At 46.9% G+C, this 25,919-nt stretch overlaps 1 protein-coding gene across 1 annotated transcript in view; it reads left to right on the top strand.

Moving 5' to 3' along the window:
• Positions 1–25,919, top strand: part of LOC142245878 (dynein axonemal heavy chain 11-like) — a 519,159-nt gene that overhangs the window by 179,518 nt on the left and 313,722 nt on the right. The window contains exons 36-40 of the mRNA XM_075318873.1: positions 3,039–3,204; positions 13,533–13,635; positions 15,865–16,104; positions 17,898–18,059; positions 18,190–18,383. Of these exons, the coding sequence (XP_075174988.1) occupies positions 3,039–3,204; positions 13,533–13,635; positions 15,865–16,104; positions 17,898–18,059; positions 18,190–18,383 (865 nt within the window). The remainder of the gene's footprint in view (positions 1–3,038; positions 3,205–13,532; positions 13,636–15,864; positions 16,105–17,897; positions 18,060–18,189; positions 18,384–25,919) is intronic.

The following is a 25,919-nucleotide window of genomic DNA, read 5'->3' as shown; positions in this document are numbered from 1 at the left end:
CCAATCACCAGGATTTTCCTATATAACCTAAAGCCAGTGCTATACTGGCACTATCAGGCTGATACTATATATATCTTTAGGTGTCAGCTAGGATGTATAGGTTTTGAAACACAAGGATGTAAAGCTTGTAAAATTAGCAGCTTCTTGAATGACAGCAGCTGATAGCTGGGGTGGATATTCATAGTTATCCCCTCCCCCTGTTACTTATGCTAATTCTATTATGGAATCATTTACTTTGTGACTAAAAGGAGTTGTGCTGATGTCATACCCATATGATGAGAAGGGGCGGGGCCTCAGCCAACATAGCTGATACCAGGAAGCAACATTTTTCTGTTGGCTGAGGCCCTGCCCCTTCTTGTCACGTGGATATGACATCAGCACAGGTCCTCCTAGTCACAAAGTAAATTGATTCTATAATAGAATTAGCATAAGTAACAGGGGGAAGGGATAACTATGAATACCACTCCAGCTATCAGTTGCTGCAGCTGCTGTCATTCAAAAAGCTGCTAATTTTACAAACTTTACTTGCTTGTGTTTCAAAACCTATACATCATAGCTGACAACTAAATGTATGTACAGAATCAGTCTGATAGCGCCAGCACTGTCTTTAGGTTATATAGGAAAATCCTGGTGATTAGTGCTCTCTAAAGTGAACCTAAACACTGCTCACTCACCCATATGTCACCCATAAGTCGCTGTGCTCTGTGGGCCTCTAATTTTAATACAAAGCTTTCAGATTCCTACCATCCATAAAAAAATTGTGACGAGTTCCTTCTCATGCCATCTTATGCAAGTATCATTCTGTAAAATCATTACTTTATATGCTGTCATATAGGCACTGATCTAACTTGAAGCTTCTTTGCCCCAATGCAACATTTTCAACAGGACCCCCAACTATCAAGGCTCTTTAATAGTTTTGATATGTTCATATAGGTGAAAGGGACCTTTTGGCCCCCCTAATTTTCAGGACTCTGATTCAATTGCAACCCCTGTGCCCACTATAGGTACGCCCATACATATAGGATCAATACACACGACTTAAATCATTTAAATTAATAAGTATAGTCTGCAGTACCCGATACAACCCGTGGACAAGACCCTGTAATCTAAATTTGGATGACCTCTTATGGGTACATCCGCAACTGTACATATTTGCAGCATAAAGTGGCTGAAAATCCATGCAGGTATTTTCTACATTGTGTGGATAGGATTTGGTAAAATTGCATCCATTTTACTGCTACTGTAACTTGCTACCAATTTTCCATCTGGAATGCATTTGTGGGTATGTGAATATAGCCTAAAATTGTAATAGAAAGTTAGGCCGGGGCCACACGGGGACTAATGCGATCCTCGCATGACACTCGGCTCACACTGGCAGCACAGCAGGAGCCGAATGTCATGCGAGTGTCACTGCGACTGAGGTCCGATCATGCTATTGGCCGAGCATGATTACATGCACCTAATGATCCTCTGCAATGATGCATCTGACAGCTGGGTTGTAAGACAGCTCAGCTATGCTATGCCAAAGGTCCAACCAATCCGAATTGCATTTGTTCCTCGTCATGACCCATGGCTAGTTCATGATAAACAGATACATCTCTGACCCTGTCTAAAAAAAACAACTCCCAAATGATCTTATGTCATCCTCATTGCCTTGACAGCTGTGTAAAGCGCTACTCATCTATTCTATGCTCAGAGCTGCTATGCATGCAGGGGAAAGCATGAAGATGCTGTGAAGATCCCCTTAAAGCACCAATGAAATGTGGAGTTTGTAAATAGTAATGAGTAGTGAATCAAAGTCACTAAATTCAAGACTACTTGTTGAGATCTATCTCTATCAGGAAGCACACAGAGGGAGGGGACCGCAGCACTGAGGAGAAGCAGTGTGCTGCTAGGAAATATACTGCAGATGAGAATAGGACCACACATTCAGCTGTGTAAAGCTGGATGCACAGAGGGACAGAAAGAGATGAAAAAGACACAAAGGTACAAGGAAGAATCTTTATATTGGGCTTGTACTGTATATTAACAATAGTCATGCAGATAATGTGGTCTGCAAGAAATAATGTGGGATTAACCCTTCAATGAAGTTATACAGTCTTTTGAAAATATAACTTATTCTTTCCATTATAAAACGTTACACAACTCTCTGATATCAGGTCTACTTTGAAAAATATCTGGGCTAAAACAGAAAATGAATCATTGCCCTTGAACTTGGCTATTCAGTGCCTACAGTGAAGCCCTAATTCATGAGAGAGGCACAAGAAATATTATTTGTGACCATGCACTTAAGGCTACTTTACACACTGCGATATCGGTCCCGATATCGCTAGTGTGGGTACCCGCCCCCATCTGTTGCGCGACACGGGCATATCGCTGCCCGTGCCGCACAACATCGCCCACAGCCGTCACACATACTTACCTGTCCGGCGACGTCGCTGTGACCGGCGAACCGCCTCCTTTCTAAGGGGGCGGTCCGTGCGGCGTCACTGAAACGTCACTGAACCGCCGCCCAATAGCAGCGGAGGGGCGGAGATGAGCGGGACGTAACATCCCGCCCACCTCCTTCCTTCCGCATAGCGGCCGGGAGGCAGGTAAGGGGAGCTTCCTCGTTCCTGCGGCGTCACACGCAGCGATGTGTGCTGCCGCAGGAACGAGGAACAACCTCGTTACTGCTGCAGTAACGAGATTTGAGAATGGACCCCCGTGTCGCCGATTAGCGATTTTGCACGTTTTTGCAACGATGCAAAATCGCTTATCGGTGTCACACGCAACGGCATCGCTAATGCGGCTGGATGTGCGTCACGAATTCCGTGACTCCAACGACTCCGCATTAGCGATGTCGTAGCGTGTAAAGCCCGCTTTACACTTAAGAACCCCATATTAGAAAGCAGGCTTATATGTGACTACTGGATGGCACTGCACAAGAGAGTTTGGGGTCATGATAGCAACACCTCATCGTATGAATTTTTGAATTTTTATTGTGTTGTCTACAAAATCTTTCAGCAGAAATATGGTGCTATTGTTCTTTTTACTAGGCATATTAGAAAAACCATTGGAAAAGAGGGCAGGTCGGAACTATTCCCCACCCGGCACCAAGAAATTGATATATTTTATAGATGATCTGAACATGCCCGAAGTTGATGCTTACAGCACTGTACAACCTCACACCTTAATTAGACAACATCTAGATTACAGTCACTGGTGAGTACTAATATATAGCTATTATATCTCTGTAACTAGCTCTGTGCTAGTGTGACGCCCTGGACTTGCCAGGTAGTCACAAACACAACATCACACACACCCCCTTCCCTGGTTAGGCAACAACAGTCAAACAAAATCGTTGTTGCCTCCTCCAGGGTCTGATGTCCACACCAGGTGGGGCGAAGCCAGGTGGTTGGACCCACCCACCGAGGAGTTCACAGGCCTGGAGGCGGGAAAAGCAGAGAGTTCAGTTTGGAGTGGAGTGGAGAGGAGTCGAGTTTTGGAGTTGAAAGTGACAGGAGAGAAACTGTTGGTGTCTGGGTAGGAGCCCAGGCACATACAGCAAGGTTGGCAGACGGTGGTGGCCGTCTGCAGGAGGTGGTGCAAGTCAGCGGATCTGTAGGACCGGGGACGGGCGGTGGCCCGCCGGTACCGAGCCGGGGAGCAGATCTTTACCAAGCACAAAATCAGGGCCATCAGACCCCACCAGGCTAGGAGCCGCCGACAACGGTCAAATCCGATAGTGACCGGGACCCCAGGGGTTCCCTCACACCCAAGACCCGACAGAAGGCAACAGTCCACACAGTGAGGATAAAAAGCCACCGCCATAGGCTATAGATCCAAGGGCCAGCGCCTGTGGGCAAAAGGGGCTCCTTCGGTACATACACGCCGGGGAGCGGACTACCAGTGGGAAACCATTGGAGTCAATCCATACACAGCGGTGCAGGGAAAGACAGCCACCATCAACCTTTCCGGGGAGAGCAAAGACACTGCAGCCGGCTGCGGGACCCGTCCATCCAGCCGTTTGGTTTACCAGAGACTCTGTGAATCTGTGCCTGAGTGAGTACAACAGTGCCATCCGGCACCGCGCCGCGCTGCCTCCGCAACCCTGCACCCCAGCTACCCTGCCTCCCCGTACCACCACCGGGCCCCGGGATCACCAACCCCTACCCACGGAGGGGGAACTAACACCTAGCTGCTCCCCGCCATCGTTCCCGGGAATCCCGTCACGAGCAGCGGTGGTGTCCAATATCACCACGACCCGTGGGTGGCGTCACGAACTATCTCCCTAAAACCACCCAACACCCCTTTTCACTCGGGGGCGAGGAGCGCTGCTCGAGTCCCCGGGTTCGGCCCACCACTCGAGCCACCGAGCAGCAGCAGCCCCGGACCCGAGCGTAGCGAGCGCGGCCCCTCCGCCCGCGACACTAGCGTGTGCTACCATTAAGGGCACCCATCATAATGATTATAGGGGTTTTACCTCTTTATTATTATTACTAGAAGGTGGCCCGATTCTACGCATCGGGTATTCTAGAATTTACGTATTGTGTAGTTCATGTATGATTTTTGTTATAGATATATATAATAATAATAATAATAATAATAATTTTATTCATTTATATAGCGCTATTAATTCCATAGCACTTTACATACATTGGCATATATATATATATATATTGTTGTGTGTAGTTACCAAGTGTTTGTGTAGGTGCTGTACATGTTCTGGGTGTTGTCTGGGTGTGGCGGGGGGTGAGAGCGGTGTTGTATGTGTGTTGCGTTGTTTGTGGAGCGCTGTGTGTCTGTCGCGTTGTGTGTGTGTGTGTATTGCGCGGTTTGTATGGGTGTGGTGTGTTTTGGGGGGAGGTATGTTTTGTGCAATGTGTGTGTTGTGCGGTATGTGCGTATATTTATGTATGCCGCGGTGTTTGTGTGTTGGGTGTTGTGTGTGTGCAGCGTTGTCTGTGTGTGTGGGTGTCTGTGTATGGCGGTGTTTGTGGTTCCCTGTGTGTGTGTGTGTGTGTGTTGGGGGGAGGTGTGCACCTCCCATCGTGCTCCATCCCCCATGCTGCGCACCCCCCATCATGCCCCATCCATTATGCTGCGCATTCCCCATCGTGCTCCATCCCCCATGCTGCGCACCCCCCATCGTGCTCCATCCCCCATGCTGCGCACTCCCCATCGTGCTCCATCCTCCATGCTGCGCACTCCCCATCTTGCTCCATCCTCCATGCTGCGCACTCCCCATCATGCTCCATCCCCCATGCTGTGCACCCCCCATCGTGCTACATCCCCCATGCTGCGCACCCCCCATCGTGCTACATTCCCCATGCTGCGCACTCCCCATCGTGCTACATCCCCCATGCTGCGCACCCGCCATCGTGCTCCATCCGCCATGCTGCGCACTCCCCATCGTGCTACATCCGCCATGCTGCGCACTCCCCATCGTGCTACATCCCCCATGCTGCGCACTCCCCATCGTGCTACATCCCCCATGCTGCGCACTCCCCATCGTGCTACATCCCCCATGCTGCGTACTCCCCATCGTGCTACATCCCCCATGCTGCGCACCCCCCATCGTGCTACATCCCCCATCGTGCTACATCCCCCATCGTGCTACATCCCCCATGCTGCGCACTCCCCATCGTGCTACATCCCCCATGCTGCGCACCCGCCATCGTGATCCATCCGCCATGCTGCGCACTCCCCATCGTGCTACATCCCCCATGCTGCGCACTCCCCATCGTTCTACGTCCCCCATGCTGCGCACTCCCCATCGTGCTACATCCCCCATGCTGCGCACTCCCCATCGTGCTACATCCCCCATGCTGCGCACTCCCCATCGTGCTACATCCCCCATGCTGCGCACTCCCCATCGTGCTACATCCCCCATGCTGCGCACCCCCCATCGTGCTACATCCCCCATGCTGCGCACCCCCCATCGTGCTACATCCCCCATGCTGCGCACTCCCCATCATGCTACATCCCCCATGCTGTGCACTCCCCATCGTGCTACATCCCCCATGCTGCGCACCCCATCGTGCTACATCCCCCATGCTGCGCACCCCCCATCGTTCTACATCCCCCATGCTATAATAGTTCTCCTATTATACTCAGAGAGGAGTATAATAGGAGGACTGTAATAGGAGGAGTAGTCCTGGGGGGAGAGGAGTATAATGCCGGCTCCCTGCACATGTGTACCGGGAGCCGGTGTACACTGGTAACTATGATACACATCGGGTAACTAAGGGACCTTAGTTACCCAATGTGTATAATGGTTACCAGCGTTCACGGGCTCCGTCAAGATCCCAGCATCGCAAGGTTATGTCTAGCGCTGCTGGGATCGTGACGGAGCCGGTGTACACTGGTAACTATGATACACATCGGGTAACCAAGGGACCTTAGTTACCCGATGTGTATAATGGTTACCAGCGTTCACGGGCTCCGTCAAGATCCCAGCATCGCAAGGTTATGTCTGGCGCTGCTGGGATCGTGACGGAGCCGGTGTAGAAGCAAGCGATATCCCAGGATGTTGTGAGTGTGTGGATGTGATGTGTGAGGTGTGTGTGAGAGTGAGTGTGATCTGATGTGTGTGTGTGTGCTCACCTGGGAGTCGGAGCTCCGTGTCAGTTGGGCCAGAGCGAGCGTCCATTGTGTGAGGGGGGCGGGGCCTGCAGAGAGCCGGGGCGAGAGGCCAATCCGTGGGGGGGGGGCGGGGCCATGGTGAGCCCAGCGGCCAATCAGCTTTGTGTCACCGTAAGGACACAATTTTGGAGCATGACAGACAGACAGACAGACAGACAGACAGAATAAGGCAATTATATATATAGATTATTATTATTAATTATTATTATAGCGCCATTAATTCCATGGCGCTTTACAAGGGAAAAAGGGTATACAAAAACAACTAGTACAACAATCATTAACAGTACAAAACAGACTGGTACAGGAGGAGAGAGGACCCTGCCCGCGAAGGCTCACAGTCTACATGAATGGGTGAGTATACAATGGGTGGTGTACTCGACTGAGGGTTATTGTAGGTTGTAGGCTTGTCGTAAGAAGTGGGTCTTCAGGTTCCTTTTGAAGCTTTTCACGGTAGGAGAGAGTCTGATATGGTGGGCTAGAGCGTTGTAGAGTATGGGGGAGGCGTAGGAGAAATCTTGTATGCGATTGTGGGAAGAGGAGATAAGAGAGGAGTGGAGAAGGATATCTTGTGAAGATCTGAGGTTGCGTGCAGGTAGGTACCGGGAGACTAGGTCACAGATGTGATAGATAGACCTTATGTTACCCAGACTCTGAGTTATTTTGCTGTTACATTCTCCTGGCCCATTTTTTACATGTTAAATTACTTTACTGATGTTTATTCTATATAATTTTTTATATTATATTCATATAAAAGCTAAGGATAGAAAGTAAAATACGGTCTTACCCAAAAAAAAACCATGTAAAAGGTGATAAGGGACTGTGTTCACCTTGTAGGGTTCTGTGACATACAACCAGTATTTAGACACGTAATCCAGATGCTGCAGAGTCCATGCGGTCAGAAGCCATATTAGTATATTATTAGTATATTCTGTTCATTAAGAAGAACACAGATGATCTATCCATACAGGGGGAGTGTTGGAAACTGGGTGGCAGTGCATGAGAGAGTGGGAAACCAGATAAAAGAAAACAAAAATTCACTGATGATACCTTTTAATTGCAAACATGTGATTATTATAATAAACGTTAAAGGGAACCTGTCACCAGATGTTCATAATACTTACCTAATGGTCGGTGCGGATGTCGCGGGCGGAGGGAACGCGCTCGCCACGCTCGGGTCCGGGGCTTCTGCTGCTCGGTGGCTCGAGCGGTGGACCGGACCCGGGGACTCGAGCAACGCTCCTCACCCGTCAGTGAAAGGGGGGTGGTTTGGTTAGGGAGATTGTTCGTGACGCCACCCACGGGTCGTGGTGATAATGGCACCACCGCTGCTGGTAACGGGGATCCCGGAAGAGATGGTAGGGTGCAGCTGAGATGTTGTCTCCTCCGTGGGCAGGGGTTGGTGATCCTGGGGCCCGAGGGGGTAACGGGGAGGCCGGATGGCTGGGGTGCAGGGACTGCGCGGCGCGGTGCCAGACGGCACTGATGTACTCACTCAGACAATCACTGACAAAGTCTCTGGTAAACCAAAACGGCCGGATGGACGGGTCCCGCAGCCGGCTGCAGTGTTGTTGTTGTGCTCTCCCCGGACGGCTGATGGTGGCTGTCTTTCCCTGCACCTTTGAAAATGTTCTTGACTCCTGTGGTTGCCCACCGGTAGTCCGCTCCCCGGCGTATAGGTGCCGTAGGAGCCCGTTTTGCCTGCAGGCGCTGGCCCTTGGATCTCTAGCCTGTGGCGGTGGCTGTATATCCTCTCTGGGTGGACGGTTGCCTTCAATCGGGACTTTAGTAGTTGAGAAATTCCTGTCACATTCGGATTTGACTATTGACGGCGGCTCCAAGCCTGGTCGGGGTCCGATGGCCCTGCCTGTGTGCTTAGCTTCACTCCGTTCCCCGGTCCGGTACCGGCGGGCCGACGCCCGACCCCGGTCCTTACGGCTCTGCGGAGCTTCACTAACTCCTGCAGACAGCCACCACCGTCTGCCAACCTTGCTGTTAGTGTCTGGGCTCCAACCCAGACACCCAAGTGTTCACTCCTCTCACTTTCACCTCCTAGACTGAACTCTCACTTTTCCCGCCTCCAGGCCTGTGAACTCCTCGGTGGGTGGGGCCTGGCTCCGCCCCACCTGGTGTGAACATCAGACTCTGGAGGGAGGCAACAAGGGTTTTGTGTTTGGCTGCTGTAACTGCCTAGGGTGGGGGTGTGTATGTTGGTATGTTTGTGACTACCTGGCTAGTCCAGGGCATCACACGGATCAGACTGGTCAGATGGGCGTCTCCGTTCTCCGGGTCCTGCGCCTCCTCTTTCTGGTCAGGGCAGATCAAAGTGCGCTTGCACAGGAACTTAATGTCAGCTAGTGTAGATGACGTAGAATGCATCATCCACACTAGCTTCAGAAGGAGGACGAAGATGGCCGAAAGAGGAGGCGTGGAACCCGGAGAACGGAGACGCCCATACGACCAGCATGCTCCGCACCGATCGTTAGGTAATTTTTTAGAAACATCCAGTGACAGGTTCCCTCTAAGCACTATAGCTGTGTGGAACTCAACAATGAAGTTGCTTAAGAAGGTCCTCAAATCGATGAACATTTTGTGGTGACAAAGAGATGGCTCGTCTGGATGATAAAAAAATAAGATACAAGAAGAATCAACGACTTCGAAATGTGGTGCTGGAGAAGGATGTTACCAATACCATGGATGGCAAGAAGAACAAACAAATCAATTTTGGAAAAAATCAAGCCAAACATGTCACTCGAAGCAAGGTCACCAAGCTAGGACTTTTCTACTTTGGACACATCATATGAAAAGAACAAACTCTAGAGGAGGATATCTTGGTCACAAAAATAGAAGTAACAAGGCGAAGAGGAAGACTAGCAACCCGATAGATTGATACTATGAAGATTATGATGGAGAAGACCCTGTTGGATCTATCTAGGCTGCACAAAATTGATCATCCATCAAATCACCATGGCACGAGATTGAGCTGTACTCCGGTGCCATTGACAATGATTTTGGTGGCCAACTGGTTATCTACGCTACATGCAAACATCACCTGATTTTCGTTTACTACTGGATACCACTGATTGACAGCTAACAATTTGAAAACCATGCAATTTGGTAGTAAAAATACGGCAGTGTGTTTTTTGGCTGCATAGTGGTTTCAGTGTGGTCGCTTCATGTAAACGAACTAAAGAATGTATGTCTGGAACACCAATGGTGTGAACAGGGTGCAAGACTCAAAAATATACAACTAAACAATACGATAAAGAGTTGCACACCAGTCACAATGTATAGGGGAATAATGAAAAGCATAACTGCTATAGGAATACTAGACTGAAAAATACAATGGACTATCTGAAATAAGTGAAAAACATGGTATCTGCATAACTGCTATGAAAAATAGGAATGAGAGATATTTAGCCATTGTATTGATCAATGCAAAGGAGCCCCAAAACCAAACGCCAAGGTAATCTCTATTTTTGGGGTCCCTAACCTATGTGTAACCTCACCTGCAGTTAAAAACTTGCTCTGTATGGGAAGCAAGGGACCAAGCTATATATGTGTGAAATAAGACACAAGGCTATGGGTGGGGCTGGGTTCTCAGACAAAAAGTGCATACTAACTAAAGAATGTATGTCTGGAACACCAATGGTGTGAACAGGGTGCAAGACTCAAAAATATACAACTAAACAATAGGAAAATGGTATCTGCATAGCTGCTATGAAAAATAGGAATGAGAGATATTTAGCCTCCTTTGCATTGATCAATACAATGGCTAAATATCTATCATTCCTATTTTTCATAGCAGTTATGCAGATACCATTTTCATGTTTTTCACTTATTTCACATAGTCCATTGTATTTTTCAGTCTAGTATTCCTAAAGCAGTTCTGCTTTTCATTATTCCCCTATACATTGTGACTAGTGTGCAACTCTTTATCCTATTGCTTCATGTAAACGCACTTGAGAAATTTACTTTGTAAAATGCAATATGTTAGAAAAATTGAAATTGTCTACAGGATAGTTTCCCATGGAGGGGAACGTTAGGGGATACACACTTTTTTCAACCTAAGGGCTCGGTTCTACTTGCGCTTTGCACGGTCAAGTATGATCCAATAAAACATCGGATTGCACTCCCACCAGTGCAAAACTATGGGGCATTGTCCATCTGCGATTAATTTCTCATGCCATAGCGGCATGCAGAATGAATCGCAGCATGTTGCGTTTTGCAGCGAGTCTCGGCTCACGCACCCCCATACAAGTCTATTTGAGTGTGTGAAACATTGTACTGCACTCACATGTCATCGGACTGCAGTGCAATGTACGCAGAGACAGGCAGTTTAGGAGAGGGAGAAAGTGCTCCCTCCCTCTTCTCCGCAGCTGTAATATGATCGCAAGATCACAATCGCATGACCCTCGGCTGACGCTTGCAGCAGACATTCATTATCATCTCACTTCTGATGCTCTCGCATTGGACGTTATGCGCAAGGGGAACCGTACCCTTAGTCTGATACCAGTCCTTACCTGGGACTAGGGGAACACTTAAGTTTCCATGCTGGGAACATATGCTCACACAACTGCAGAGGCCAATAACAGCATATTGAAAAGTTTGACTTGACATCAGACAACAGATGCCAGTAGGAGCAGTGGTGGAGAATTGGTGCTGGACCTGGGGAGGGTGAAACAAGCACATTTGTTTTTGTTTTCAACAAGCTGAACCTGGGGACAAAACTTTTCTGAAACTAGAAGACCACTTTAACCAAGAGCAGTGATGTTGAGAAGATGGAGCTCAGGGATGGAGGATTGTACCTATTCTGCTACTGCTGTTTTATATTATCTCAGCCTATATATCAATATAATAATAACCTGGGTAGTACATATGTAGCTTAATATGGAAAAAACAGAGTTCATTGTCTTTCCTCCTCCTCACTCATCTCCTCCAACAAGCCTATCCATCAAACTTGATGGTTGCTCACTCTCCCCAGTCTCACAAGCTCGTTGCCTTGGAGTAACCCTCGACTCTGGTCTATCCTTCAAGCCACACATCCAAGCCCTCTTCACCTCATGCCGACTACAACTCAAAAATATCTCCCGGATCCGTGCTTTCCTTAACCAAGAATCAGCAAAAACATTAGTGCATGCCCTCATCATCTCCCGCCTTGACTACTGCAACCTCCTGCTCTCCGGCCTCCCTTCCAACACTCTTGCATCCCTCCAGTCTATCCTAAACTCTGCGGCCCGGTTAATCCACCTCTCCCCTCGCTATTCCCCAGCCTCGCCACTCTGCCAATCCCTTCACTGGCTTCCCAACGCCAAACGACTCCAGTTTAAAACATTAACCATGACATACAAAGCCATCCACAACCTGTCTCCTCCTTACATCTGTGACCTAGTCTCCCGGTACCTACCTGCACGCAACCTCAGATCCTCACAAGATCTCCTTCTCTACTCCTCTCTTATCTCCTCTTCCCACAATCGCGTACAAGATTTCTCCCATGCCTCCCCCATACTCTGGAACGCCCTACCTCAGCACATCAGACTCTCTCCTACCATGGAAAGCTTCAAGAGGAACCTCAAAACCCACCTCTTCCAACAAGCCTACAACCTACAATAGCCCTCAGTCCAGTACACCACTGCGCAACCAGCTCTGTCCTCACCTATTGTACCATCACCCATTCCCTGTAGACTGTGAGCCCTCACGGGCAGGGTCCTCTCTCCTCCTATACCAGTCTGTTTTGTACTGTTAATGATTTTTGTACGTATACCCTCTTTCACTTGTAAAGCGCCATGGAATAAATGGCGCTATAATAATATATAATAATAATAATAATTAGTGCATCAGATGTACTCTGTCAACTGCTTATATAGGATAGCCGTTAGCTAGATTGCCGCGCTGCCATAAGGAGGAGACAGTCAATAGATTATCAAAATGATTTATTTCAATGCGTTTCGGAGAGAATCCCTCTCCTTCTTCAGGAGTATTGATGTGATATTTCCTGAAGAAGGAGAGGGGTTCTCTCTGAAACGCTTTGAAATAAATCACTTTGATGATCTATTGACTGTCTCCTCCTGGCAGTGTAGCATTCATCCCTATGTAGCTAACGGTTATACTCTGTTCCACGTGGTCCCACAGCAGCTATGACATGCAAATGTCTACAGTTGGTTGTGACTTCCACAACTTTACAAGGTGAGCTCTCCCAGTTGATCACCTGCTCGGTACCAACTGATAAGACCATATTATTGCGCTCCTGTCTTCCATCTTCTTTATGCACAACTGCTCATATATAGGATAGAGGCCCACTCCAACACAGGGGCCCACTGGGGAACTCAGCACGGGCGCCCACTGGGGAATTCAACTGCAGTTTAATAGTATGGAAGGAGGGAACGGAGACACATAGACTCATGGGAGACACATGGTCAGTAGTGGACAACCCCTGAAGAGCAGGCAGGTCAATCACATGTTCAATACATGCTAGAATGTGAAGGGAATGAAGGCTCCAGCACCTATAGTACTGGCAGAATACTGATGAAAAGGAAAGGAGACAACCACTGAAAAGAATTAGGATGTAAGTTAGAGAGCATGACAATTACGATGGTTCCTGAACATATTACACTGGTATGTACAACTAAAGCTGGTTTAAATTGTGAAGGTCGAGAGCAGCAATATTATACTTGTATATAGTGGTTTGTTGGGTGAGAACACTAGTGGGAGGTGAGAAGTGTGCCAATTCTTTCAAAGTTTCATCACTGTCAATCATATGAAAAAGCCCTAGCGTATGCAAAATCCGCCGTGTCCCTTATTAGCATCATGAGCTGTGTGTTTTACATAATAACAGATCAGTAGATAGGACGCAGTCATTGAACCTGGCCCTGTGAGGGGCACTATTTATGTTTATGTGATTACTTTAGGTATGACAGGCAGAAATTGGTGGCTAAAGAAATTCACAATTGCCAATACATAACATGCATGAATCCCACCGCTGGAAGTTTTTCCATTAATCCTCGTCTTCAGGTAATACACCATTCAATATGTCACTTGTGTTTAGTGCATGAGAGGCTGCGTTTGATGCATGACTTCACCTGTCACACGTGTGATCTATGGTAACCATAGCAACCAGGGGAAAAAGGTCATTGTATGTTTATGTAATAAATTGTATTTCATTCCGGCAGCCGTGTCCCGCATCCTCCACCAAATGTGGTACAAAAGCGAAGACAAGATTAGATTACAACCTCGGGCATCAAACACATAACCCAAGCCTTGAAAAACGCACCCTGCACTGCAAATAGTTCAGCGCCACGCTGTTATTTGCCTTTTCTACTAAACACATATAAGACCCCACCTGTAGCAATGAAGAGCGAGTGATTTCTATATAAAACTTCAGTATTATTGCTTCTTTAACCCTTTAATGGTGCAACTAGTTTTCCTTAGTTTTTAGATGTAGTTTTTCTTTTCTCTTCTTTTCCAAGAGCCAGAACTCTTATCTTATTTTATGTTGACTTAACCCATTTGCAGGCTTATTTTTTGCAGGACGAGTTGTAATATTGAATATTACCAATCATTTTACCATACAATGAACTGGAAAATGTCGAAAACAAATTCAACTTAGGTTAAAAAAAAAGCACTTGCACCATTATTTTGTTAGTTTAATTTTTGCAATATTCATTGTGGGGGAAAAAATGACCCAGAAATATGACTCTTCAGTTCCATTCAATGATGGCAATGCCAATAATTCATAAAAATTACTTTAGTGGTGAAAAAGTTTTAAAGTTTGTATATTAAATTACTATGTGTCTCCAGTTTCAAAGATTTTTTTTTTTAAATTTTTCTACCAAGGGTTGCATGAGGGCTTGTCTTTTACAAGCCTGCTGTCCTTTTAATTGGTATTTTTGGGAGTATATACAGTTGAAACCAGAAGTTCAGAAGTTTCCATCCACTCTCTATAGAGACACATCTGCAGGTTTTTCTCACTAACTGACATGAAATCAGAATAAACATTTCCTGTTTTAGGTCAATTAGGAACCAAAATTATTTATATTTGCCAAATGCCAGAAGAATGAAAGAGAGAAGTTTTAAGGCATTTTTATTACTTTCTGGAAAGTCACAAGTTTCCCTCCATTTCATTAGTATTTGGTCCCATTGCCCTTACACTGTATGACTTGAGTGAAACGTTTTGGATCCTTCCACAAGCTTCTCACAATAGATGGTAGGAATTTGGACCAATTGCTTCTGACAGAACTGGTGTAACTGAGCCAAATTTGTAGGTCCTCTTAATCGCACCGGCCTTTTCAGCTTTATCCATACATTTTCACTAGGCTTGAGATCAGGGCTTTGTGATGGCCACTCCAAAACATTGACTTTCTTATCCTTATGCCACTTTGTAACCAGTTTGGCAGTATGCTTCTCGTCATTGTCCATTTAGAATACCCATTTCCGTCCAAGCTTTAAGTTCCTGGCTGATGTCTTGAGATGTCTTCAGTATTGCCACATAATCTTCTTTCAGCATGATGCCATCTATTTTGTGAAGTGCACCAGTCCCTCCTGCAGCGAAACAACCCCACAACATGATGCTGCCACCCCAGTGTTTCACAATTGGGATGGTGTTCTTAGGCTTCAAAGCTTCTCCCTTTTTCCTCCAAACGTAACGATGGTCATATTGGCCAAACAGTTCAATTTTAGTTTTGTCAGACCACAGGGCATGTCTCCAAATCCTGTGTGAATTTGCAAACATTAATCTGGATTTTTATGTTTCTTTTGGAGTTATGGCTTTTTCCTGGCAGAGTGGCCTTTCACCCCATGTTGATACAGTACTTGTTTCACTGTGGATAATGACACAATCTTACCAGCTTCCACCAGCATCTTCACAAGGTCTTTTGCTTTTGTTCTTGGATTGATATGCGTATGTCTGTCCAAAGCACGTTCATCTCTGGTACACAGAACCCGTCTCCTTCCTGAGCGGTATGATGGCTGGGCATCCCATCTTGCTTGTACCTGCGTATAATTGTTTGTACAACACAAAGTGACATCCTGCAACATTTGTCACTTTGTGTTGCAGGATGTTGCAAATCACAATGCAACACCACAGAATATTATGACTCATGACATCCGATTTTGCAATGGATCTCTGCAATATCAGTGTTGCACACATGTCGTTGTATAGCCCTAGCCTTAGGCTGACAATTCATGACTATGTCTTCATTGTCGTAATACACAGATTGACATAATTTGTGTTTAACCTTTCAGAGACACTTCTCCGTATTTGCTGTGCACTTTCCGGGTACGGAAGCATTAACGACCATCTACAGCAAGATAATCAGCACTCATTTCCAACATGGAGGCTTTAGTTACAGTGTGGTCAAGTCCGTGTCTACTTTGATACAAGCTTCTATTTGTCTGCATCACAAGATGACCCAAAATTTTCTTCCAACTGCTATAAGATTCCATTATATCTTTAATCTGAGGGATTTAACCCAAATCTTTCAGGTACAGTTGATATAAATCTTTAAGGTGACTAATGGCAATAAATTAAATTGACTCTTGTTCTCTTACATCTCATCAAACCTTAAAAAATAACAAAAGCAAAATTGGGCCTGCCAAATGTAAATGTACAATTGTACAGGATGGACAGATATAATGGAGGTCTGGAAGGTTATTGCCTAGCACTCAGTTAGGAAGTTTGGGGTATGGACAACTTTGGCAAAAAAATGCTAATGTAAAATAATTGAATAATATTAATAACAGCTTTGTTGAAAAACATAATTTTTACATTGCCAGACAGCCCCTTTAGGAGACTGGTGGGTGGTGTGACAAATAAAATTAGGCCATGGCAATGTTGTACTTATTTTTGGGATCGAGGAAAGGCAATAGTATGTGTGGGTTGATGTAGTCTATGTGCCAGGGCTGTTTTTAATTCCAGTCCGGCCCTGTTACTGGATCTTATCTGGATCTCGTAGTGTTATACTAAACAAAAGGTATATTGTGTGATGCTAGTCACTACTTACGGACAGAATATAGATGGAAGGGTAATCAGACAAGCCGGGAACAGAAAACAGGAGGACACAATAGGACTCAGGGACTAAGCTGATACGCAGTTAAATAGCAGGCCGAGGGTCAGAATTCCAGGAGAGTACGTATTAGATTCAGGGAGCAGACAGAGATGTAGTCAGGTAACAGTCAGATCAGAAGCCAGGAGGTAATGACAGGAACAGGGAGCGGGCTGAGAAGGGTCAATAGACAGTCCGGGGTTAAGAAGTCTAGATCAAAACACAAGCATTTACAGGAGCCAAGAGCACAACTGCAGAACCAGAGAGTATGACTGGCAGGTTTCTGGGAGAGCTTGCTCCATAATGAAACAAAGCAATTATCAGGAACGTGGAACACCTGAGTAAAAGCACCTCTCAGAACCTGCGTGGAAACCTGAGCTGTCAAACAACCTGTCAGCAAGTGCTCAAAGAAACAGAGCAGAGCATCTCCAAATGCAAAATGCTCTGCACAAAGTAAACATGTCACTGCCAACTCTGTACTTCAGGAGAGCATGGCAGAGCATCACCATTGTGCAAGATGCTCCGCACAGCAAAACTGTGACATATTCCTTTTCAGTTCTGTTAATATCTACTATGAGACAGCTCACTATGTAGCTTTAACCATGAGCAAACTATAGTGGATGCAGGGGTTACAGTTGCACTTACATTTTGGAGCCAAAGGGGAGGCACAAAAGGTCCCTTTGACTTACATAAGAAGACCAATACTTAGGGGCGTAACTACAATAGGTGCAGGCTCACTGGAGCCCTGGAGCCTTGGAGGCCCAAATAGTCCCTTTGGTCAACATTAGAAGACCAATACTATTAAAGACCTAAGATAGTTAGGGCCCCTGTTGGAAATTTGCACTGGGGCCCACAAGCTTTAAGTTATGCAACTGGTTCTACCCTTATTTTGGTAATTAGAGATGATCAAATCGTGAACCGCTGGCCATGTCAATGTGTGGTTGCCAGACCGGAGCCCGTCAAACCTTCTCCTATCTGCCAGCATCCCCGACATCTCTTCTGAGCAGTACACCCAGGGTGATTTTATGCGTATGTCAGGCCACAACGATGACATCATGCTGGGACTACAAGTCAAAATAGGTAGCGGAGATTCCGAGAGGTAAGGTAGGTCCACAGGGCTCCCGTCTGGCAGCCTGGAACTATTGACGTGGCCACTGGACTGGGGTCCTGCAAATTGATTCTCATGCATAAATAAATATCAGTAATTGTGTATTTTTGCATTCTATTACATAGGGAATGCTATTTGCATCACCTGAGTGCATACGTTTCTCCAGCGATTTGGTCCACTTGTGGCTACATGAGTCATGCCGAGTGTACTCCGATAAACTAATGGAAGAGAAGGATATAGAGCATTTTAGAAAAGTGCTCATTGACACGGCAAAAAGATTTTTTGAGGTACATTCTTTAATTTTTGCAGAAAAAAATTAAAAAATCATGTTGACATAGCGAACCTCTGATAACGATACTGAAAATACAAGTGTCATCTAATCACTAAAACTCTCACCATCTTATTATTTACCTGCAGGGTGTGGATGAGCACATTTTCATCACTAAGCCTTTAGTTTATTCCCATTTTGCTCACGGTGTCGGAGAGCCACGGTATTTCCCAATATCCGACTGGGAAAAGCTGGCAAGAATTCTTTCGGATGCTCTGGAGCACTATAATGAAATTCACGCTGCAATGAATCTAGTTCTGTTTGAAGAAGCTATTCAACACATGTGAGTGTTTTGTGACATGGGAAATTATTCTAAGCTTTCAATATTGGACATCCCTCTTCCAAGCAGTCTATAGACCAGCGGTACACAACCATTTTTGTTACTAGCACCGCATTGCTTGAACACTTGATGATCACTACCTTTTTAAGTGACTGTTTTCTGATGCATGTGTCTTTTTAAGGCTGCACTCACATGAGCGTAGATTCTCTCTTCAGAGACAATCGGATCGATTATGTAAAGGACTCTAATCAGATGTGGGATCAGAGTGTTAGCTTAAGGCCCAGTCATATACAACGAGACCGCTAACGAGATTGTTGCTGAGTCACAGTTTCTGTGACGTAGCAACGATCTCGCCAGCAATCTCGTTATGTGTGACACCTACCAGCAATCAGGCCTCTGCTGTGAGGTCGCCAGTCGTTGCCGAATGGTCCGGACCATTTTCTTTAAAGGCGATGTCCTGCTGGGCAGGACGCATCACTGTGTGACGACTACCAACAACCTCCTAACAGGGTTCCAATGCCCGCCGAGATCGTTATACAGGTCGCTCATCGTTACTGCCTCGTTGGTAAGGTCTGACTGTGTGACATCTCACCAGCGACCTCCCAGCGACTTACCAGCGATCCTTATCAGGTCGTATAGTTGTCGGGATCGCTGGTAAGTCGTTGTGTGTGACTGGCCCTTAACTCTGATCCGATTCTCTCGGAGGAAAATATGGAGAACAAACTATCTCCATCTGCTAAATTCTGTGAGTCCTTGGAAATGGGACTGCACTGGGATGTCATCCACATGCACTCCGATGATTTCCATGCACCTACAGACTTGAATGGGTGCGCGCCATCTGATACTGTATATGCTGCTAATCACAGCATGTTGTCAATTTTTTCTCATACCAAATCAGCTCCTTCACATCTACTGTGCACACACCATAACTGTGATTAATTATGGTAGTTTGCATTAAATAGGTTCTTTGGTGAAAACAAGTTATCATCAATCCACAGGATCGGTGATAACTTATTAATTGGTGGAATTCTCACCAATCTGAAGAATAAGAAACTTTTATCCCTGACAAGGCAAGACTTTATTCTCCATCATAAAAATCAGCGACAGCTCAGATGTGTGACTGCAGCTTCATTCATGCCCTTTGGGGCTGCCAGAAAAATCCAAATGAAACATTCAGCAGCCACTGAGGGAATGAATGGATCAGGGGTCAAGTTGAACAGGAGCTCTAGTCTAATGCTGTCGATCGGTGCAGGTCACAGCAGTCAATCCCCCACCAATCAATAAGCTATCACTTATCCTGTGGAGAAGTGATTACTTGTTGTCACCTGAGAACCTCTATAAGTCTATCTCTGCCACTGTGTAATAGTCATAGGACAGGGAGGGGTTACATTTCCAAGTATTTCATCTCTAATGGAAGAAAAGATTCTTATAATTAATATCAGAAACAACAAATAGTCTCCATACTTAACACATTCCACTATAACAAGACCAATAATATCACAAACAAGGGACAAATACCGCCACACCATGACCAGACCACATATTACCACCACATAGTGATTGAATAATGCCACATCCAAGGGATAACTGCCACCACACCATGACCAGACCACATAGTGACCAACAAATACCACATATAAGGGACAAATACCACTACACTATGACCGGACCCCATAATACCAGCACATAGTGACCGAATAATACAATCCTTAACCAAGAATCAGCAAAAACATTAGTGCACGCCCTCATCATCTCCCGCCTCGACTACTGCAACCTCCTGCTCTCTGGCCTCCCTTCCAACACTCTTGCACTCCTCCAATCTATCCTAAAATCTGCGGCCCGCTTAATCCACCTCTCCCCTTGCTATTCCCCAGCCTCGCCACTCTGCCAATCCCTTCACTGGCTTCCCATCGCCCAACGACTCCAGTTCAAAACATTAACCATGACATACAAAGCCATCCACAACCTGTCTCCTCCCTACATCTGTGACCTAGTCTCCCGGTACCTACCTGCACGCAACCTCAGATCCTCACAAGATCTCCTTCTCTACTCCTCTCTCATCTCCTCTTCCCACAATCGCGTACAAGATTTCTCCCATGCCTCCCCCATATTCTGGAACGCTCTACCTCAGCATATCAGACTCTCCCCTACCGTGGAAAGCTTCAAGAGGAACCTCAAGACCCACCTCTTCCAACAAGCCTCCAACCTATAATAACCCTCAGTCCAGTACACCACTGCGCAACCAGCTCTGTCCTCAGCTATTGTACTGTGACGCCCTGGCACAGCCAGGTTGTCACAGAAAGAGTTAATCCTCCTTGGTAATCTGATCTCACACCGGTGCAGCAAGACAAACCACCTCCCCCAGGGTAAGAGAAAAGCAGAGCAGAGGGGAGGGGCTGGAGCAGAGTGTTTGGAGAAGCAGACAGAAGTGGAGCCTGGAGCTGTAGCTCCCAGGCTGAAAGCAAAGCGTGCTCCGAGAGGGCCGGGACAGGCTGTAGTGAGGAAGGGGCCAGAGGTAGCCGGAGCAGGGCGGTGGCCCCTCGGTACCTGGGTACCTGGATCACTACAGGGGAGTGGATTCCCCGTTCCCGGCTGAGGAGAAAGAGGAAGAGAGTGGAGAGAAAGGCACTTGGCTGCAGGGAAAGAACAACAAGGGCTGCTGCACCGTGTGTGGGACACTAACACCCCCGTACCGAAGGCTGCGGACACCGGCAATTCCTAGTTTACCAGTGACTCCGTGTGACTTACTTGTGAGTACGCCCGTGCCCTCGGGCATCGCACCGCAGCACTGCGCCCTGCTCCCTGCTTACCCCATCACCGGGCCCCGGGACAACCAACCCCCCTACCCACGGAGGGGACATAACAACTACGCTGCTCCCTGTCATCGCTCCCGGGATCCCCGTCTAGAGCAGAGGTGGTGTCACAACCTCACCACAACCGTGGGTGGCGTCACGGACAATCTCCCTTACCAAATCCCCTTTTACTGTGGAGCCTGGGATCACAGACCGGGTCACGCCATCGTGATACCCACAGAAGTGACTCTGTGGCCCGGATCTGAGTACCCCCTGGTCCCCGGGCGACACATTTGGCGTCACGAACAGGATCGAACCCATCCAGTTACCTGGAGGAAGTACGCCTTGCCCCGTCCGTCAGCGGCGTCCCGCTGAGGAAAAATCCCGAAGTTCGCCATTTTAGCCGCCATTTTAGGCGCCAAAAACAACAGCTTGGCGCCTTCTTCTACGAGCGGCGGGCGCGAAAAAGAGGCTCCGCCCCCTGAGAACGCGGGCGGAAGTGAAGCTCCAGAGGACCGGAAGCGAAAGGGAAACTTTAAAAGCTGCTGGAAGGACTGCTCCCGAGTACCAAGGGGGAGCAGAAAGAAGGAACTGCAGTTTATGTGACTAGGACTGTAAAGGCAGGGACGCCAGGACTCTGCCAGCATTTGGTTCCTGGAAGAGGCCGCCGCAGCGATGCACCGACCCGTTACCCCTGTTACCGGTAGCGGAGCCCGCAGCGTCTGTGGGGGAGGACCCAGACCTGGGGTCCCCAGGCCTCACCTTTGTCACCACCCTGCCACCGGCCCCGGCAGTCCGCCCGGCCGCGACGGAGATGACGACGGCTCCGGCAGTCCGCCCGGCCGCAACGGCAGCGAAGTACCGGTCCCGTTGACCAATCTGGAGCCATTCCTGGACTGGGGTCAAGGGGTGCTGCCTGGGTTTTAGGGTCAGCACCAAGGCCAGGTTGTTTGGGTGGGTGACTGAAGGACCCGTTACACTGTTATTATTAAAAGTGTTAATTGTTGTTGCAACGTTGAAGCAATGTGCATCCCGCTGTGGGAAGATTGAAAATGTTTAAAATGTTTTATTCTTTTTCCAGTTTAATAAATGTTGGTGGCCAGACGGCCCGAGGACGGGCCGTGTTTTACCAAGGGAGTGTGTGACGCCCTGGCACAGCCAGGTTGTCACAGAAAGAGTTAATCCTCCTTGGTAATCTGATCTCACACCGGTGCAGCAAAACAAACCACCTCCCCCAGGGTAAGAGAAAAGCAGAGCAGAGGGGAGGGGCTGGAGCAGAGTGTTTGGAGAAGCAGACAGAAGTGGAGCCTGGAGCTGTAGCTCCCAGGCTGAAAGCAAAGCGTGCTCCGAGAGGGCCGGGACAGGCTGTAGTGAGGAAGGGGCCAGAGGTAGCCGGAGCAGGGCGGTGGCCCGTCGGTACCTGGGTACCCGGATCACTACAGGGGAGTGGATTCCCCGTTCCCAGCTGAGGAGAAAGAGGAAGAGAGTGGAGAGAAAGGCACTTGGCTGCAGGGAAAGAACAACAAGGGCTGCTGCACCGTGTGTGGGACACTAACACCCCCGTACCGAAGGCTGCGGACACCGGCAATTCCTAGTTTACCAGTGACTCCGTGTGACTTACTTGTGAGTACGCCTGTGCCCTCGGGCATCGCACCGCAGCACTGCGCCCTGCTCCCTGCTTACCCCATCACCGGGCCCCGGGACAACCAACCCCCCTACCCACGGAGGGGACATAACAACTACGCTGCTCCCTGTCATCGCTCCCGGGATCCCCGTCTAGAGCAGCGGTGGTGTCACAACCTCACCACAACCGTGGGTGGCGTCACGGACAATCTCCCTTACCAAATCCCCTTTTACTGTGGAGCCTGGGATCACAGACCGGGTCACGCCATCGTGATACCCACAGAAGTGACTCTGTGGCCCGGATCTGAGTACCCCCTGGTCCCCGGGCGACACAGTACCATCACCCATTCCCTGTAGACTGTGAGCCCTCGCGGGCAGGGTCCTCTCTCCTCCTATACCAATCTGTTTTGTACTGTTAATGATTGTTGAACGTATACCCTCTTTCATTTGTAAAGCGCCATGGAATAAATGGCGCTATAATAATAATAAATAATAATAATACTGATCATGAATAAAACCACAATCATAAAAACACTAATATTACCACCATTATACACAGGAGCTATGTATATGGAGAACAGTATACAGGTAATACAGAGATCACCAGTGATATTATACACTGGAGTTCTGTATATAGTGTATAGTATACAGCAGGGGTTTGCAATTCATTTTCCAGAGAGACCATGACTGTTGTGGAGGCTAAACTAATAGGCTGAAATTAATTTTGCTCATTATTAATATTAACATAATATTTTATAGTAATATTAATTTTAGCGCTTAATATTGAAAAAATGAAGTAATCTGACTTTCCCTGATATACCATATTAGCCCCCTGTATACTGTATGATCCTTACACAGCCCCTATATACAGCATATGAACACACACAGCATTCGTTATATCCAGCATGAGCCCACACATATCTCCCCTATATACAGAATGAGCCCACACACAGCCCTACTATATACAGTATGAGACCATACATAGCCCCATATACAGTACAGAAGAGTCCCCTGAACACAGTATTAGCCCTCAATATACAGTATGAGACCCACATAGTCTCCTATAGACAGTATTAGCCTCATATAGACAGTATTAGCCCTCTATATACCAGCCACGTAGGAAAAAAAAGGAAAGTAAAAACAACACATATTAACCTTGCAGCCATTACCGAGTGGCACCGTTTTGCCGGTTCCTCTCTCTGGCACAGTCATTAACATGTTAATATGGCCGCCGGCCTATCACAGGCCAGCAGCTGACGTCCGCATGTGTTGCATGGCACTGATGTCAGCTGTCGACCTATAGGACACCAGTCATTTTTTACTGCTGAAGACCAGTTATGGGTGAGCTCCCTGTACATTGCTCGGTAGCCATCCAAGGGCCTGGAACCCACCGGATCATCTTTCAGTGTCCCTCCAGGCCAGACGGCGCTGCCTAAACTATAAAAAAAAATTATGGTACCTAATCTACATGGTAAAACCGGTTAAAAAAAAAGTCAGATATTTTCAATTTAGATCATAATCTAATATATAAAGCTGAATGTGTATGTATGTATGTATGTATGTATGTATGTGTGTATGTGTGTATGTCCGGGATTGGCATCAGCACCGTCGCAGCTACAGCCACAAAATTTTGCACACTCACATGTCTGGACCCCGAGAGCGTCATAGGCTATGTTGTGAGGCAAAATTTTAACCCCGCGCGTTCCAATTTACCAATCAATTTTGCTCCTATCTACATAATGGGGAAAAAGTGAAGCAAAAAGTGTATCCACACCGTCGCATTTACAATCACGAAATTTTGCACAGACACCTCAAGTGACCCAGGGAATGTCATAGACTATGTTTTGACAGGAAAATTTAACCCCGCGCTTTACAATTACTCTCCAAAAAACATGCCTTCATTAAAGTAAATGGAGCCTGGAACTACAGGTTATTAGTAGGAGCTGTGATTGCTTGCTATAGGAACAAAAGACATAGTATAAGAAGCTTATATGTGAGGTAATAAAATGTCGGTGGGGAGACGGATAGAGAGAGACAGACAGAGAGACAGACAGAGACAGACAGAGAGACAGACAGAGAGACAGACAGAGAGACAGACGGGGAAAGAGCCAGAGAGATAGAGACAGACAGGGAAAGAGACAGACAGAGACAGACGGCGAAAGAGACAGACAGAAACAGATGGTGAAAGAGACAGATAGAGACAGACAGGGAAAGAGACAGACAGATAGACCTTGAAGGAGACAGACCTGGAAAGAGATAGACAGAGACAGACCTGGAAAGAGACAGACCTGGAAAGAGGCAGACCTGGAAAGAGACAGATGAAGAAAGAGACAGACAGACATGCAGACAGGGACAGAGACAGGCAGACAGGGAAGGAAGAGACAGCCAGAGAGACAGACAAAGATAGATAGGGAAAGACACAGACCTTGATAGAGACAGACGGGGAAAGAGACAGAGAAATAGAGACAGACAAGGAAAGAGACAGACAGAGACAGGCAGACGGGGAAAGAGACATACAGGGAAAGAGTCAGACCTGGAAAGAGACAGACATAGCACATTACTTGGCCAATTTAGTTAAATCTGTGTGGAATATCTGTGGTGTTGAAATATATGTTGTGAAATGCTTCTATTAGCTTAGTTTTTGCCTTTTAATAATTACATTTCTATCTATTTGTTTTGTGTTTTTTGTGTGCAGAATACATTTTTGTTAATACATTCTATTTTGTTAACAACAGTTATTAACCCGGGCAAAGCCGGGTAGTACAGCTAGTACAATATAAATATAGTAGAATATGCTTTGAGGTCCAGTGTATTAACATGGCAAGTGTTAAAAATTATGAAAAAAAAGAAATCAATATATTCTTACACCAATATGTTTCAACTAATCATTGACACCATATTATCATTTCTCATTCCCAAAAAAACACACTGTTCCATGTGCACAAAATAACTACGTGCATCAGAGACTCTTACTGCCGAGGCACAGATGATTGATTGTGAATGCCCTGAATACATTCAGCTAGTTTACAGTATAACCCCTGTCATTGATTTTTTGAATTGTGATCATGTAGGTTACAATTATAGCTCAATACTTATTTACAAAAAAATATATAAAAAAAAGAAC

The sequence above is a fragment of the Anomaloglossus baeobatrachus genome, chromosome 7 (assembly GCF_048569485.1).
Source record: "Anomaloglossus baeobatrachus isolate aAnoBae1 chromosome 7, aAnoBae1.hap1, whole genome shotgun sequence".
Taxonomy (NCBI): Eukaryota; Metazoa; Chordata; class Amphibia; order Anura; family Aromobatidae; genus Anomaloglossus; species Anomaloglossus baeobatrachus.
The sequence above is the reverse complement of the archived record's forward strand: the minus strand, read 5'-3'. Positions and strand labels throughout refer to the sequence as shown.